Source organism: Macrotis lagotis, chromosome 1, assembly GCF_037893015.1.
Source record: "Macrotis lagotis isolate mMagLag1 chromosome 1, bilby.v1.9.chrom.fasta, whole genome shotgun sequence".
Lineage (NCBI taxonomy): Eukaryota > Metazoa > Chordata > Mammalia > Peramelemorphia > Peramelidae > Macrotis > Macrotis lagotis.
The window spans coordinates 683,570,993-683,587,277 of record NC_133658.1 but is presented as its reverse complement, the minus strand read 5'-3'; the positions used below and the strand labels follow the sequence as shown (position 1 = coordinate 683,587,277).

At 34.1% G+C, this 16,285-nt stretch overlaps 1 protein-coding gene across 2 annotated transcripts; it reads right to left on the bottom strand.

Moving 5' to 3' along the window:
• Positions 1–3,272: 3,272 nt before the first annotated feature.
• LOC141507706 (cytochrome c 2-like) lies at positions 3,273–12,452 on the bottom strand. 2 transcript variants are annotated; one of them, XM_074215629.1, is made up of 3 exons: positions 12,258–12,452; positions 7,740–7,914; positions 3,273–3,908 (listed from the first exon to the last, which is right to left on the bottom strand). In XM_074215629.1, exons 2-3 carry the CDS (start codon positions 7,906–7,908, stop codon positions 3,763–3,765), a joined length of 315 nt encoding a protein of 104 aa, XP_074071730.1. In that variant the 5' UTR covers positions 7,909–7,914; positions 12,258–12,452; the 3' UTR covers positions 3,273–3,762. The 2 variants fall into 2 exon arrangements, with proteins under 2 accessions (XP_074071730.1, XP_074071731.1); XM_074215630.1 differs by lacking the exon at positions 12,258–12,452 and adding an exon at positions 12,080–12,201.
• Positions 12,453–16,285: the final 3,833 nt, after the last annotated feature.

Sequence of the window (16,285 nt, the reverse complement as noted above, 5' to 3'; positions counted from 1 at the left end):
ATATGAAACTGCAAGGCTTTCTAGTAATGGTCCAAGGAAAAAATGTTTGCCTGTCATTTGAGCACTAACCTGGGGAACTGCAGAGACTCATCACTGCAAAGTTAGCTAAAGCAGTTCACAAAATTGATCTACTAAAGCATAGGAAGATGCAATTTATATATGAAGAAAAAGTAGACTTTTAATGAAATGATGTATACTTCAAATATTAAAGAAATCAACAGTTCTTAACAAAGACATGTGGGGCAGAGCCAAATGCTGGGGTAAAGGTAGGATTCCCACAAGCTCTTCCCCAGACCACTCCAAATACCTTTAAAATGATGAGTCTAACAAAATTCTAGAGGGGCAGAACTCATAAAAAAAGACTAACAATTTTCCAGAAACAATTTTCCAGACCAAGACAACTTGGAAGATCAATGGGAAAAGTCTCTTACACTGGGATTAGAAAGGGCTCACAGTGCACCAAAACAGTTCCAGCCATCCAGGAACAGACTGAGGGGTGTCTGGGTTCATGGTAGCAGCAGCAGTTTCCAGACCTCTTGCCAAGGTCAATTAAGAAGATCAGCAGGAAAACTCTGCTTCACTAAAGTGAGAGCAGAACCCAGGACAGAACAGGCCTAACCACAGACTAGTCCCAAGAACCAGAAGCAGGCTTGGGGAGTCACTGACAGGGAACCACCCAGCAGCTACTTCCAGAGCATTCATCCCACAAATAGTAAGGAGATCAGGGGAGATTGCAGAGGTCTCTTTGCTATCCCTAAGGCAAGACTCTGTTGCTTCCCCATACTTGGGTCCAGATCACAGTCTAGGGTCTGAGACTTGGGAAAAAGGGAGCCATAGTGGCACAGGGAATCTCCTCATAGCTACAGGGTAGCTGGGGAAATGCACAAACAACAGAAGAAAAAAATCCAACCATAGACAATTACTTTGTTCCTATGGAGGATCAGATTACACACTCAAAGAGAATAAGGTCAAAATTTATATATCCAAAGCCTCCAAGAAAACTAAGAATTGGTCTCAGGCTATGAAAGAGCTCAAAAAAAGATTTTGAAAATCAAGTAAGAGAGGTAGAGGAAAAGTTGATTAAAAGAAATGAGGGCAATGAAGGAAAATCATGAAAACCAAGTCAGAAGTTTGGTGAAGGAATTACCAAAAAATACTAAAGAAAATAACATCTTAAAAATTAGTTTGGGTCAAATGGAAAAAGCAATCCACAAGGTCAATGAGGAGAAGAATGCCTTAAAAAACCAGAATTGACCAGATAGAAAAGGAGACACAAAAGCTTCCTCTGAAGAAAATAATTCCTTCAAATGTAGAATGAGGCTAAGGGAAGCTGATGACTTTGTAAGAAATCAAAACACAATCAAAAGAGTGAAAAACTAAAAGAAAATGTGAAATAACTCACTGGAAAAACAACTAACCTGGAAAACAGATTCAGGAGAGATAATTTAAAAATTATTAAACTACCTAAAAGTCATGACCCAAAAAATCCTAGACTTCATTTTTCAAGAAATTCTCCAGATAGAGGAAGAAAAACAAAACAAAACCAAAAAAGAATTCTACATAATCTGAAAGAACAATTCACTTTTCAAAATTTTCTTTTATGTATTTCTTTCCTATCTAATGGTTTTCTTTCTTTTTTGCTTAATCCTAATTCCTAATACCAAAAATGACTAATCTGTAAGCATGTTAAACACAAATGTGTATGTACAGTATCACCTGACTGTTTATTGTTGAGTGGAGGGGAGTGGAAAGAGAGGGTGAAAGGAAACTATGTAACTTTAACATATACATATGCATGTAGATGAATGTTAAGACACTTTCATAACATCTAATTAAAAAAAATAAAATAAATATCAATTGAAAAAAAATTCTCCAAGAACTTTTACCCTGATATCCTAGATGTAGAGGATAAAATAGGAATTGAAAGAATCCACCAATCACCTCCTGAAAGAGAAAACTGCCAAGAATATTAGAGCCAAATTTCAGAGCTCCCAAATCAAGGAGAAAATATTATAAGCAGCCAGAAAGAAACAATTCAAATATGGAGCTACAGTCAAGTTAACACAATATTTAGTAACTTCTACATTAAGGGCTCATAGGGTTTGGAATATGATATTCTGGAAGGCAAAAGCTACCCAGCAAAACTAAGCAAACTCTTTCAGGGGAAAAGATGACTTTTCAGTGAAATAGGGAACTTTCAAACTTTCCTAATGAAACAACCAAAACTAAACAGAAAATCATATCTTCAAGTACAGGACTCTGCCAAAGCATAGAGAGGATAGAAAGGAAGAGCAAATTATGAGGGATTTAATGATGTTGAACTGTATGTATTCCTGCATGGGGAAAAATAATACTGATACCTCATGAAAATTTTCATTTATTAGGGCAGTTAGAAGGAGCAAATATAGATAAGGCATAGGAGGGAGTTGAATTTGAATTGATATAACAAAAAGGTGGAATTAATGGGTGAAAAAGGAATGTACTGGGAGGTAGGGAAGGGTGCTGTAGAATGGGGTAAGTTATTTCACATAGAAGAGACAAGGAAAAGCTTTTACAATGTCTCTTCTACATGAAATAACTTACCCCATTTTTTGTAATGGTGTGGAAGAGGGGAAAGTTGAGAAGAAGCAAATGAGCCTTCATTTTCATTGGAAGTGGCTCAGGGAGGAAATAACATATACATTAAATTGAGAATAGAAATCTATCTTACCCTAGAGGAAACAGGATAGGAAAGGGATAGCAGAAAGGGAGCAGGGGGATAGGTGTGAGGTGTAGATGATAGAAGAGATGGAAGATTATGGGAGAGGGTAATCAGATACAACACATTTTTGAGGAGGGACAGGATGAAAGGAGAGAGAGAGAATAGAGTAAATAGGAGTGGAGAGGAAATAGGATGAAAGGAAATTCAGCTAGCTGTGGGGAAAGAATGGTATACATCTCAAAGAAGGAGAATGGTATCTGAATACAGACTGAAGCACACTTTTTTTCTCATTTTATTTTTCTTGAGGTTTCTCTTTCTTAGTGGAATGGATTATATTTACTTTTACAACATGACTATTATAGAAATGTGTTTCATGATGACACATTTCTAACCTACACTAAGTAATTTACTTTCCCAATGAGGGGAGTGGAGTGGAATGGGAAGAAGAGAGAGAATTTGAAATCCAAAGTCTTGGAAATAAATGTTGAAATTTTGTTTTGCATGTAGCTGGAGTAAAAAAAATTAAAAATAAAATAAAAGCATTAGAGGCATGCTTTCTCTATTCCTAGGTTTTTATTAGAAAAGAACAATAATTTCTGTACCTTCTCACAGATTCAAAAGTTTAGAGCAAATGTTTGCCCTTCATTTTCTATTTAATATGGTTGCTGTATTATGTTACAAGGCAAATAAAAATTCTGCATAGCAAATAAATTTTTTTGAAGATCAATATTGTTCCTATTTAAATTTTAGAAAAAGTACATGTATTAAAGTTGCATCCATCATAGCACTACTGCTGAGGTCATATGATATTTTGTGCATGTTAATTAGCTCAATAGGTAAATTTTTGGTTTTCTCTTATCATCCTAAAGGGCTGGAGAAAAAAAAGGATAAAATCAGACCCTGAGGGATAGTTTTTTCAATAGATTATAAATACTGACAAAGGTCAACCTTTATTTGAAATTGTTAAATAGACTGCTGAAAAAATGTGACTTTTCAAAACAAAAAATTGAAAAATTGAAAAATTAGTTTATAATTGGTATTTAGATACCTAAAATAATATGTCATTTAGTTGCTTTTTTCAAATATTCAATAAGAACTTTTCTCTCACTCTTCTTTCGGATGCCAGGAAAAATCATTTTTGTCCCAGGGATAAATTTTTTAGGGTTCTCCAAATATTCCATTAGATTAGTTTCATTCCAGATAATACCTAGGAAGTTGAAAATAAATTTTACATGTTGTATTCCACTTACACATTACAAATACAAGACTTAATCATGAATTCAAAATTGAAACAGACATTGAGAATATTTATAAACAACATCAGTCAAAAGCTAAAAGAAATGTAGGAGAAATTTATCTTTGGTTATGCCATTATGGGCTCCCTCTAAAGGTCACTCAATACTCTGATTACCCTGATTGTCCATTGAGTTCTGACTACTAAGTAATGTGCCTGGACCAATTGGTCTTAAGTAGCATTCCCTTCACTGAAATTTATAGCATTTGGTGCTCTTGTCACTTAAGGACATAAGGCATGAAATGATAGACATAACAGTAGACAGAAAACAGAAAGGCAATTTCTAGCTAAAATGGTGCCAAGAATGTCTTACTTCCTCAAATAATATAAAGTCCTTGATACATTTTTAAAAATATTGTTAAGATTTTTTAAGGAATGACATGAAGGCTAGAAATTTTAGATAATATGGCAGAACTGTAGAAAATGTTTTTGATCAAGAGACAATAGCATTTCTTAAAAGAAGTCACAGAGACAACTGACTAATAGATAGATACAAAAGCCTGGGCCTATCTATAAACCCTCCAGCATCAGAAAATGTTTTGATATTGTAAATATTTGACTCAATATTTAAACTATACTTTATTTATGGTGATCTATATTATAGATTAACAACATTAACAACAAATGTTGATCTCTAATTTCATTTTCTTCCTCCAAACTTTTGTGGTACTTTTAATAACATCAAATTGAGCTGATTTGAAATTTATTACTATTTCTCTCTCCCTTTTAATTCACCCTTCTGAGGAATGCTCAAAATGTTGGCAATAAGATAAAAAATGAACTAAATTATGAATATTCACAAGCTGGGCAATCAAAAAATTGAACTCACTACAGTTTTATGAAGTTAAAAATGAAAAGTGGTTTTGGAAAATTTAATGCCATCTCCTCTAAGATTACTTTCTTCTACTCTATATTTATCTTATATGTTTTGATATATAGTTGTATGTTTTATGTTGTCTCCCTCTATAGAATGCCAACTTCTTGAGAAAAGGAACTGTTTTTTCTTTGTCTTCATGCTTTTTCACAAAATATACACTTAATATGTGATGTAGAGTGATTGATTTTAGCAACTAGTAATTTTTATTAACTTGAACATCAACCTTTCATTAATACTGGTCCAGAGTTAAGACTTCAAAATTCACTCATGCTTGCATGCCTTCTGAATTACAAATAAGATAAAGTATGTTCCTATAGCATTAGAATTATATAGTTTATGATATCCTAATATTTTAAAACTGCTAATCCATGTAGTCTGGTGATCTTTCTCTTCCAATATCATCTATCCATATATAGATCCTATTGTCTTCTAAATCTGCTACTTTTGTGCAACTGTTATGCCACTGTCTCCAGTTTTTCTGAAATTTCCAATGAGATAGGAGTATAGTTAGCAATGATGCTATTCCATTCACCCTATCTACCTACAGTGTTCAGGAACTAACTGCACCCCACTCAGTGATATCAAGAATTTGCAGAAAATCTGGCAAATATATAGAATGTTTAACCTAACCCCCCCCCTTTCCCCAACCATGGCAGATAATGGAGAATTTGAAATATTATTAGTTATCTATTAGATATTAGAGTTGATGTTGCAATATTCATAATTAAAATTTATAAATATTGTGGCAGCTAGTGGCCTGTGAATAGAGCACCCTGGAGACAGGAGGGCCTGTGTTCAAATTCAACATTAGATACTTAATAATTACCTAGCTAATGTAACCCCCATTGTTTTTCAAAAGAAATTATAAATATCTATATTTATTCCTTGCTGAGCGAGTAGGCAAAGAAAATTTGAGTGACAAAAAGAAATGCATAGAAGAGACAATGTAACTTTTAAGCTCCTTTTACCATAACATGGACTGAAGAGTTCCTAATGACCTCCAAAATAAAACATACTATGTTCTATATAGTATAAACATCTTGAGATAATTGAGTCATTTGAAAGGAACAAAAATGTAAAGATATTTGGAGACCCCAGAGCTAAGACCCAACAAGCAGGCTGTGTCTTGAGCTTGGCATAACAACCCTTTGTACACTGAATGATCTCATCCTCTGGCAAAGTATTGCTTTGACAAGGACCAAATGTTCAATGAGGGATTTATAATTTTCATTTTAATCACTATCTGTGAAGATTTGTTAGTGTTCCCCACCTCCCATTTTCCAGGGACCTGAGAACCAACATGCTGCAGCTTAAAGCCGTCCATCATATCTCTGGACATGCTCACAATCCCTATGCTTATGTAACTGCCAAATGAACCAAACCTGGTACTGTACTCCTGATCCTACCATACTCACTCTCCTTCTATACCCACTGAATGATCACAATGCAACTTATGCAACTTAAAGATTGTTCTCACAAGACCCAAGAATACCTGAATTGTCCCAAGAAATATTAACCATGGGAACTGCTACTCAAAACCTAAGAATGATTGCATTGTAGTTCAGCCCCTTTGTAGGTTTTTTGTTTGTTTGTTTTATTTTGGTTAAGTTTGGTTTGATTTTTTTATGTATATATTAGCCCTGCCTTTACCTCAGCATGTTAAGCCTTTTTTTCTTGGGGTGGGAAGTAGAGGTTCTGTTTGCAAACATTTTCTTCACTTTGAAATTAATTAAACCACTTCTTGATTCCTGACACACCTGTCTGGTTTGTTCAGTTCCAGATATTCACAGGTTCCTGTCCAGTTGACCCAAAGCAGCCACATACAATAGCATTCTATATTCAGAACTAAAGCAAATTCCATATCATTAGTAAGACATTCAGGTCTCCAAAAACAAGGAAACCTTAGAACTAGTTCATGCCATAGCTTCAAAATACTGATGCATCCTGCTTTAAGCAAATCTCATGTATAAAAATCCAGTTTTCTATAAAAAAGACGAATTATAAAATTATTATTTGATTTTTATGTGTAGCAAGGTGACGTAGAGAGTAAATCACCAATCCTGGAGTCAGGATGACCTGAGTTAAAATTCAGTATCAGACACTTAATAGTTGTGTGGATTTGGGCAATTCACTTAGTCCTGTTTTCCTTAGCTTCTCTATCTGTATGATGAGCTAGACAAAGAAATGGCAAATCACACTAGTATCTTCATCAAGAAAATCCCAAAGAGGTCATAAAGTTGGACACAACTGAAAACAACTAAACAACAACATTTGATTTACAAATATTTACCATAGCATTCCTTTTAATTTAAGATTCTTAACCTTTTGGAACAAAGACCCCTCTGGGAGCTTGGTATTGCTTAGGGCCCCCTTCTCAGAATAACATCATGAGTGCATAAAACACATGAGACACAAAGGAAAACAAATATATTGAATTACAGGTATAAAAAAATAACTTTAAAAAAAAGCCTCACAGACACCATGTTAGGAATTTCTAAATTTTTAAATAGTTTCCTCAGTGCACTTGAAATTAATTGTGACTTATAAAAAAATTAATTTACATGCTTTTTCTAGGAATAGTGTGCATTAAATAAGATATCAATGATACATCTAGAAAAACATCACTTTTTGCTTGGCCTCACTAATTCCTTTTATCCAAACAATGAATTGTTGTCCTGATGTAAGTTTATTCTAAACATTAAGTCAATATTTGAATGACTCTTGTTTTAGAATAAATTTTAAATTAATTTAACAAATATTTACTGAGTACATGCTATGTGTAACCCAATTGAAAGAACAGAAATAAATCAAAACATGTTCTTAGTACTTCAAAATATTTGGATTCCTTGCCACTTCTTAATTTTTACCTTTTGTTTGGTTTGCTTCAGAATAAGAATATCCAGGTGCTTGCCCTGTTTTTCGACCAATCAGACCCCAGAGATTTGGGCCAGTCTTATGCTTTCCATCTTTTTCCACTGTGTGACACTGAGAACATTTCTGAACAAAAATTTTCCTGCCTGCTTCAAAATCCGCCATTTTGTTCTGAAATGAAAAAGATTGAAACATAGACTAAAAAGAAAAGCACATTTTAGAAGAGACTAGAAAACTCATTTACAGATCTGGGAAAATATGCAAATCTAGTCATGACTAATGAGGAAGAAAGGAAAGAAAAGTCAAACAAGGCCAAAGAGAAAGTAGAAAATTAGGAAAAGAAGGAAAGAATATCTTTTTCTCACTAATATGAATTGTTTTTTTCCATTTCTAAGCACAATTTTAATTTCTATTACCACTAAATTAATATGCTACCTTCTTCATTTCCCAACAAAACTTTTCATTTAAAGGGTATGAGTTTTCATACTTTATGTCTTGCTTCTGACAAATAGGAAAATTGTGGGAACCTGAAAAAATAACAAGTTATCCATGTCCCAGGCAATGAGAGTTGCAATAAAGATGGCCATCTACATTATTAGAGGAAGTTCTTCACCAGGAGTTTCCTCTGAGATGAAATCACAAGTCCTCACAAAAAAAAAATCTGCTCATAAAGCATACAAACATTTTTTTAAAGTTCCATGTTAGAAAAATAATCAAATGTCAGTTATCAGGTTTATTTCTACGGAAGTACTTTCAAGGCCTTGTGATCTTAAAACTATTGCAGTAAATGCCCTAGAAGTAAACTAAATGTCGTTTCAACTATGAATAGCAGCAACATTCTACAATTTCTATACTTCCAAAATTGCATATAGAAAAAATAAAATAAACTAACAAGTAGTCTATTTAATAGAATATAAATTTTCCAAATTCAAAATTTTCTATTTTTATTAAATTATTTAAAACCAAGAAGCTAAAATAATTTTGGAAGTGATTAAATACCTATTCATTGAAGACATTATGCATTATACATTATTTAGTATAATGTCTACAATACTGATAATTTGAATATCTGGGACAATTTTAAATTTTACAAAATATAAAGAAGATCTAAAGCAGATTGTACACATTATTTCACTTTTCCTTTGCAATTTTGTCTCTGAAGAAAGCTACAATAGATGTCAATAACACTTCACTAAATTAGATATGAAATCATTAACAAAAATGAGTATTACTTTAACATAAAAATAAAAATAAAATATAAAGGAATGATTTAAAGTCAGATAGTGCTATCAGAATCCGATAAAATGGTATAAAGCCCTAACATATGATTTTACAAATTAAAACCTTGCTTGCTTCTGTGACCATATTTATGTAGAGATACGGATATCAAATAAAATTTGCCTAAGAGATTTATTTTGGTCAAACTTTCCATAAATTCTATTATATCACAAAAATTGATTCTCTCCTATATTCAAATTATATGAAAATTATAGTGATTTTAACAATGCAAAGATAATGTTATCTGCTGATGGCAATAATGTTGCTACTTATTTCTTACTAAAGAGCCTTTTGAGTACCTGGAAAGTAATAAACTCAATATGTAATTTTTATACTACTGAAATGTAAAAATATTTAAGAAATAATTAGAAGAAAACTTTTCATGTGGCTACATTGCAAGAGTAAAATTTAAATTTCCAAGTTCTATAGAAATAAATGTAAGACAGCAGCAGCAATATTATGTGATGATCAATTATGAGTGACTTAAATCTTCTCAGTAAGTAAATGATCCAAGATAATTCCAAAAGACTCATAATGGAAAATGCTATATACTTCCAGAGAAAGAAGTCATGGAGATTGGATGCAAACAGAAGTATACTGTTTTCCACTTTCTTTAATTTTGTATGGTTTTCCCCTTTTGTTCTATTTCTTCTTTCACAATATGACTAATATGGAAATATGTTTTACATGTTTATACATACATGACCTTTATCAAATTGCTTGCTGTCTTGGAAAGGGGAGGAGGGGAGAGAAGGGAGAAAAATTTGAAACTCAAAATTTTATTAAAAAAATGAATGTTGGGGTGGCTAGGTGGCATAGTGGATAGAGCACCGGCCTTGGAGTCAGGAGTACCTGGGTTCAAATCCATTCTCAGACACTTAATAATTGCCTAGCTGTGTGGCCTAAAAAACCTAAAAACCTAAAAAAAATGAATGTTGAAAATTGTCTTTACACATAACTGGAAAAATTAAATACTATTTACATTTCTAAAAAAAAGGGAAAAAATCTAAGTTATTCCATTCTAACGAAAAACCATATTTAACCATATGTTACATAGAAAAGTATATTCTAGTAAAAAATATAGTATAGTTTTAACTCAATTTAATATTAAGATAAAGTTTTACACTTTACTACACAGTTATCTAAAATTTATTAATTTTTCCAAATTCCTTTCAGTTTTGTACCAACTCTTAACAATTTCTTTTTTTTTAATTTTTTTTTTTGCAAGGCAAATGGGGTTAAGTGGTTTGCCCAAGGCCACACAGCTAGGTAATTATTAAGTGTCTGAGATCGGATTTGAACCCAGGTACCCCTGACTCCGGGACCGGTGCTTTGTCCACTGTGCCACCTAGCCACCCCCTACTCTTAACAATTTCAATAATTTTAATTAGACTTCTAAGTTTATAGAACTTTAAAAAGTTTAAAGGGACTTTGGAAATTATCTAGTCCAACTCTTTTGTTTTAGAGTTAAAGAAAGTAGGGCAAGCCTGCTTCTCCCTCCCACTTAACATTGTAAAGAAAAGTCACATAAATAAAAGGCAGAACTAGCATTTACACCCATAATACTCTGACCCTACTCAGATCCAGGACTTCTTTCTTTAAGCCACTGCTGTTTTCTAAAAGACATAAACCAGATCTATGTGCTCATAGGCCTCTGTGTAGCATTTAACCCAACAATTTTTATGTTGAGAAGTTCTTACAAACCAAAGAGCTGAGTCCAATTTGCTAAAAGGAAAAAAAGTTTTTTCTTGAAAAAATTAACATTTGTACTTTTTCTTTTTGATTTGAGTTCTTTTGATTTTTAGATGATTTCAATAATAAACAAGTTATTATTATTATTATTATTAGCAAAATTAATCCAGCACTACAACCATTATCCTAATAAAACAATTAAGCTAACAATTTAAGTAAAAATTGCACAATCCCTACTTCCAGTGACAATGTAAAAGGTAGAATTAGACATGCTGAAATTTTTAGATTCTTGATGGCATTTATAATGCTTACAGATGATTTAAAAAGGAAGGTGAAGATGAGGGGAGTTCGCTCATACACTGATAATTACACTTGTAAATCCCCAAGAATATACACAATTTCCACTGACTCAACTCGCAATTCTTTAAATTACTTTACAAACTACATTTAAACTCTACTGTTGCCATTTTTGCTACAGAACCCAGCAGGGCTTCTCTTAAGTACTTCTCAAACAACAGGACACTAAAGCTCACAAAATTCTCTCAATATGAGAGGATCAACTATCAAGAGAATGTGTATTCATATATACAAGAAAACAAAAAAAGTCAAAAGAACATTGCAAACAAAAAGGCAGCTTTATTGCTACTTTGTTATATTTAACATTTATTTAATATTTGTTCTTATAGTTATTTAAATCTAACAAAAAATGTTAATTTTCTAATTTAATTTAAAATACCAAATGGCCAAAGAATCTGTTTCTTCCAGTTTTCCAGGGCAGCATAATCTCAACATCAGTTCAATGTACTTTATGGTATGAAGCCTGTAATATTAGATTTATGATTTGGAAATAACTTAGGAACCATGCTGCCCTGGTGGTGGACAAAAGTTTACTTTGCCAGAAGACAAAGAGTAATACTGTCGAACTGTTTAATGTGTTGGTTGATTTTGTCTTTTAAAATGCAAACAAAACGACAAACAAGCAACAAACAAAAAGGGTGAGAATAGAGAAATTGCCTCTACCAATGCAAGGACACTTTCTATGCACCTTAAATGGTGCTTTGGCTAGAGCAATGGGGTCCTAGAAGAAAGTCTTGAATCCAGGTCTTACAGACGCCAAAGCCAACTTATGATCCACTACAGCAGACTGTCTTTAATTTTTTTAAGGAAAAAAAGAGGGGTAATGAATGGTACTGTCAAAGAGAGAAACAAAGACTAAGGAAATGAAAGTTGACTTTGAAACTTCACAACTGTCATGAGAGCAAGTGGAAAGCAATGCAGTGGAAAGACTGTTGAAGTGGAGCAGGTGACCTAAGTTCAAATATTGCCTCTGCAAACATTCATGCATGTATGAACTCGGGCCAATTACTTTTTCTCTTTGAATTTCAGTTTTCTGGAATTGAACTAAATACTCTCTGAGATACCTTCCAGCCCTAGATAGAGGATCCTAAGCCACCTTCTACATTCCGGGCCCACGAAGGGTTGGCCATCAGCCCAACCTGCTCGGACCTTCCCAACTTGGTCAGACGCTTCACCGTGCCCCTCACCTATTTTTTCAGAGGAAATTCTAGGTCCCCTTTTACCGCCTCTACCTTGACTTCTACCCTAGTTTAGAGGAGGACGTGACTCCGCAGCCACTCAGGGTTTGAGAGAGGCCTGAGCCAGCGTTGCCAGTTGTCTTGCCTCCGGGAATGACCCGCCTGGTCAGCCCAGACATTCCGAGCGGCCACAGTACCGCGGCGTTCACGTGAACGGAATGGAAGCTTCACCGCACCGCGAGGCCACTGGTTCCTGTGACCTTCCCACCGGATCAGGGATGGGGGTCATAGATGATCACTGAGTCATAGGACCCTAGACCTAGAACTATAAAAACCTTACAGGTCCCTTCACTTCTGCAGAGACGTGAAGGGATCTGTCCAAGGTACCTCTGACACCAATGCCAGCACTAACCTTCCGCTCTCCTAGCTGTTCCCTAAATTTGAATGGGTGAATTTCAGGGGATGCCAATTTGAGGCTAGAAGAGCCATTTAAAGACTACTTGATCCAATCTCTTATTTTACAGATGGATGAGGAAACTAAGGCTTTGGTTTCCAAATGAAAGGTTAGACCTTTTGATGTCCTTTTCTTTTTTTAGATTTTTTTTTTGCAAGGCAAATGGGGTTAAGTGGCTTGCCCAAGGTCACACAGCTAGGTAATTATTAAGTGTCTGAGGTCGGATTTGAACTCAGGTACTCCTGACTCCAGGGCCGGTACTCTATCCACTGCGCCACCTAACCGCCCCTTGGATGTCCTTTTCTAACTCTGTTTCTGTGAAATGTATTAGGTACAACTTTAGCTGAGCATAGATCCAAATATGGTGTACCAGAAATGAACTCATTTCACTTATTCTGAATAGTTGCATTTTGGAAAAAAGGAAATATATTCAATTCAATTAAGTTAGCAGCATCAATGGCTCTTGTAAATCAAATTAGTATTTTCAACTTGGAAGTGGAAGAGATCTTAAATGTTATTTAGTACAGTTTCTTCGTTTTACAGATAAGGTGTAGAGAAACTAAATAATCTAATGAATCTTAAAATAATTGAATTAAAGCTGGAAGGAAATTTAGTGGCCCTTTAGAACAGAAGTTCTTAACCATTTTTGTGTCATAGATCCCTTTGACAGAATGGTGAAGCTTATGGACCCCTTCTCAGAATGATGTTTTTAAATAATTGAAGGAAATGCTAAATTTCAAATCATCTTCAAATCCTGAGTTAGGAATTCTACCTTCATATTCTAGCTTTGTATGATCTCTTGAATATATTTCCTTTTTCCCCAACACTTTGCAGCATCCTCACTACCTCTTACCTGAACTATTGCAATCGCTTGCTTATTGGATTCCCTGACTATTCTCACTCTAATCTATTTTCCACTCAATTATGGAAGTAATGTTCCCAAAGTTCTACAGTATGGTCTGACTGTGTTGTCCCCCATTCAATAAATTCCATTGTCTTCCAATTACATTCAGGATCAAATATAAAAATCCTCTGTTTGACTTTTTAAGTTCTCATAACTTTGGACTCTTTCTATATTTTCATTCTTCTTATACCTTAGTCTCCTCTACATACTCTGTGAAGTAGTGACCCATGACTTCTTTGCTATTTTCAGAAAAAAGATACTCTATTTCCCATTTTCATTGAATGTCCCTTACAACTAGAATGTTCTCTCTCTCTCTCTCTCTCTCTCTCTCTCTCTCTCTCTCTCACACACACACACACACACACACACACACACACACACACACACACATTTATGTAGTGACTTTGTCACTGAAGCTAACATTCAGAGCATTCAAATATGCACAATACACAAGGACTACTCTCAAAGAAGTGAAAGTTAAAGAGACAAAGAGTATAGAAACATGAAGAATTTAATTAAAAATAAAAGCAACACTATAAGAGATAATACAACATAGTAGTAGACAAGGAATAATATGAGTTCAGAGGGAAACAACCTCTACTGAATGAACAACTGATCCCAAACTTTTGTTAAATCTCATTGCCTTAATAGTATTGATAAAAGAGTTTCATAGAGATGAGGAAAGAGTATTTAATTATAAATTTTGAACCATTGCCTAGGAGGAAAAAGTGGAAGTTTTAGGAAAATCAGATAGAAAGGAAAATAAAATTTAAGTTTGGTAGATGCTGAGTAGAAAGGTTTATGTAAAAGAGTGGCAGTTAATCAAAATTTGAAAGAAAAAAGTTATACTCAAAACAGATAACTAGCAAGGAAAGGGTTTTTTGAAGAAAACACTTTTGTAAAATCCATATCTTTGAATGAATGTTTTGCTAACTTCTGTTCTGTACAGGATACTCATAGAATGAAGCAGCAAAAATTTTGGATTGGGATTAGTGTTCTTGATTTCAAAAAGAGTACATATTTTGAAGGATCAAATATATAATTGCACCAAAGTAGATTTCAAAACTTCTAACTCTTTTGATCCTGGAATATATTTGATAATGCTTTTTCCCCTGTAAATCTGCCCCCAAAATAATATTAGTTAATCTAGCTAGCATTTATATAGTATTTTGAGGTTTGCAAAGTTCCTTCCTTATCTTAACACATTAGATTCTCAAAACTCCATGAATTAGATGCTATCATGCACATTTTACAGAAGAAAAAAATTAAGGCACTGAAAGATTAAATGATCTGCCCAGATCATATCGCTAACAAGTATCTGATGGATTTGAACTCAGATCTTCCTCACTCCAAGTCCTAGACTATCTCTCCATTGCACAATCTAGTTGCCTCCTAGCATACTGCAAGTCATCTTAAAGTTCTTTTTTTTTTAGTTTTTTTTGCAAGGCAATGGGGTTAAGTGGCTTGCCCAAGACCACACAGCCAGGTAATTATTAAGTGTCTGAAGCCAGATTTGAACTCAAGTGCTCCTGACTGCAGGCCGGTGCTCTATTTGCTGGGCCACCTAGCTGCCCCATAAAGTTCTTTTAATATCATCTAGTACTAGTTTACTGTTCTCAGGTCAATTGTGTTTTGTTTCTCATTGTCACAAAATGACTACCCCTGCCACAACATACACCACACACACACACACACACACACACACACACACACACACACACACATACCTTCTTTTCCAATCATGCATGTCCTTGGTGATGTCTTTTATACCATTTCTCTTGTTCTCATCATCTCATCTTGTTAATGTAATGAAGAATATTCATGTATTTCATGTGTCTTTTCATTACTCTTTATCCTGTTTGGATTTTTAATGTTTCCAAACTCATGGTGTTACAAGATGTGAAGTCTTTTATCAATACTATTAAGGCAATGAGATTTAACAAAAGTTTGGGATCAGTGAAAGAACCAGTTTTTCCAGATACAGTCCAGTCCAAACTTCTCTTCCTCAATTCTGTACACAGCTTATTGAGTATCTGAAATAATTGTTCAAGAGACAGACAGATTATAGATAGACAGACAGACAGATAGACAGACAGACAGACAGACAGACAGACAGATAGATAGATAGATAGATAGATAGATAGATAGATAGATAGTCAATGATTTAAAGTCTGAAGGGAATTTGAAAACCATCTCCTAACCTGTCTTTTTACAAATGAGGAAAATGAAGTCCAGAAAAGGTCACACAAGTAAGTGGTATTGGATAGAATATGACCCAGGCTCTCTGGCTATAATTTCAATACCTAGCTCAATGAGTTTCTCATCTACTAGTGTGTAATTGTCTGAGCAATGGGAACTTTCCTTCAGCTTTATTTTTCCATTGTGGATGTTTAGAAAGATATCTCCCACAATACCACGGATTGTTCTGAAGTTTTGAAGCATTTTGGGGCTCAAAGAAACTGGTAAATATCATCTACAAATGTGTTGAATTTTTACAGAATTTTGATCTATAACAAAATTCAATATTGTAGACTCCTTGAAAGTGTTAAATTAAAAATAATAAGTTAAAAATACAAGGAACTCTATGAAAACTGTAAATACAGACATAATTATTTTAGTGATCCATGATCCACTGAGTATTGACATTTAATGAAATGTACAAAAGACATATGCTTATCT

Bases quoted from the DNA above. Each gene is read 5' to 3' on its own strand.
- LOC141507706 (XM_074215629.1), bottom strand. From the start codon at position 7,908: ATGGCGGATTTTGAAGCAGGCAGGAAAATTTTTGTTCAGAAATGTTCT. The intron at 3,909-7,739 runs GTAAAAATTAAG...TCAACTTCCTAG, and splicing joins TGAAGCAAACCAAACAAAAG to GTATTATCTGGAATGAAACT.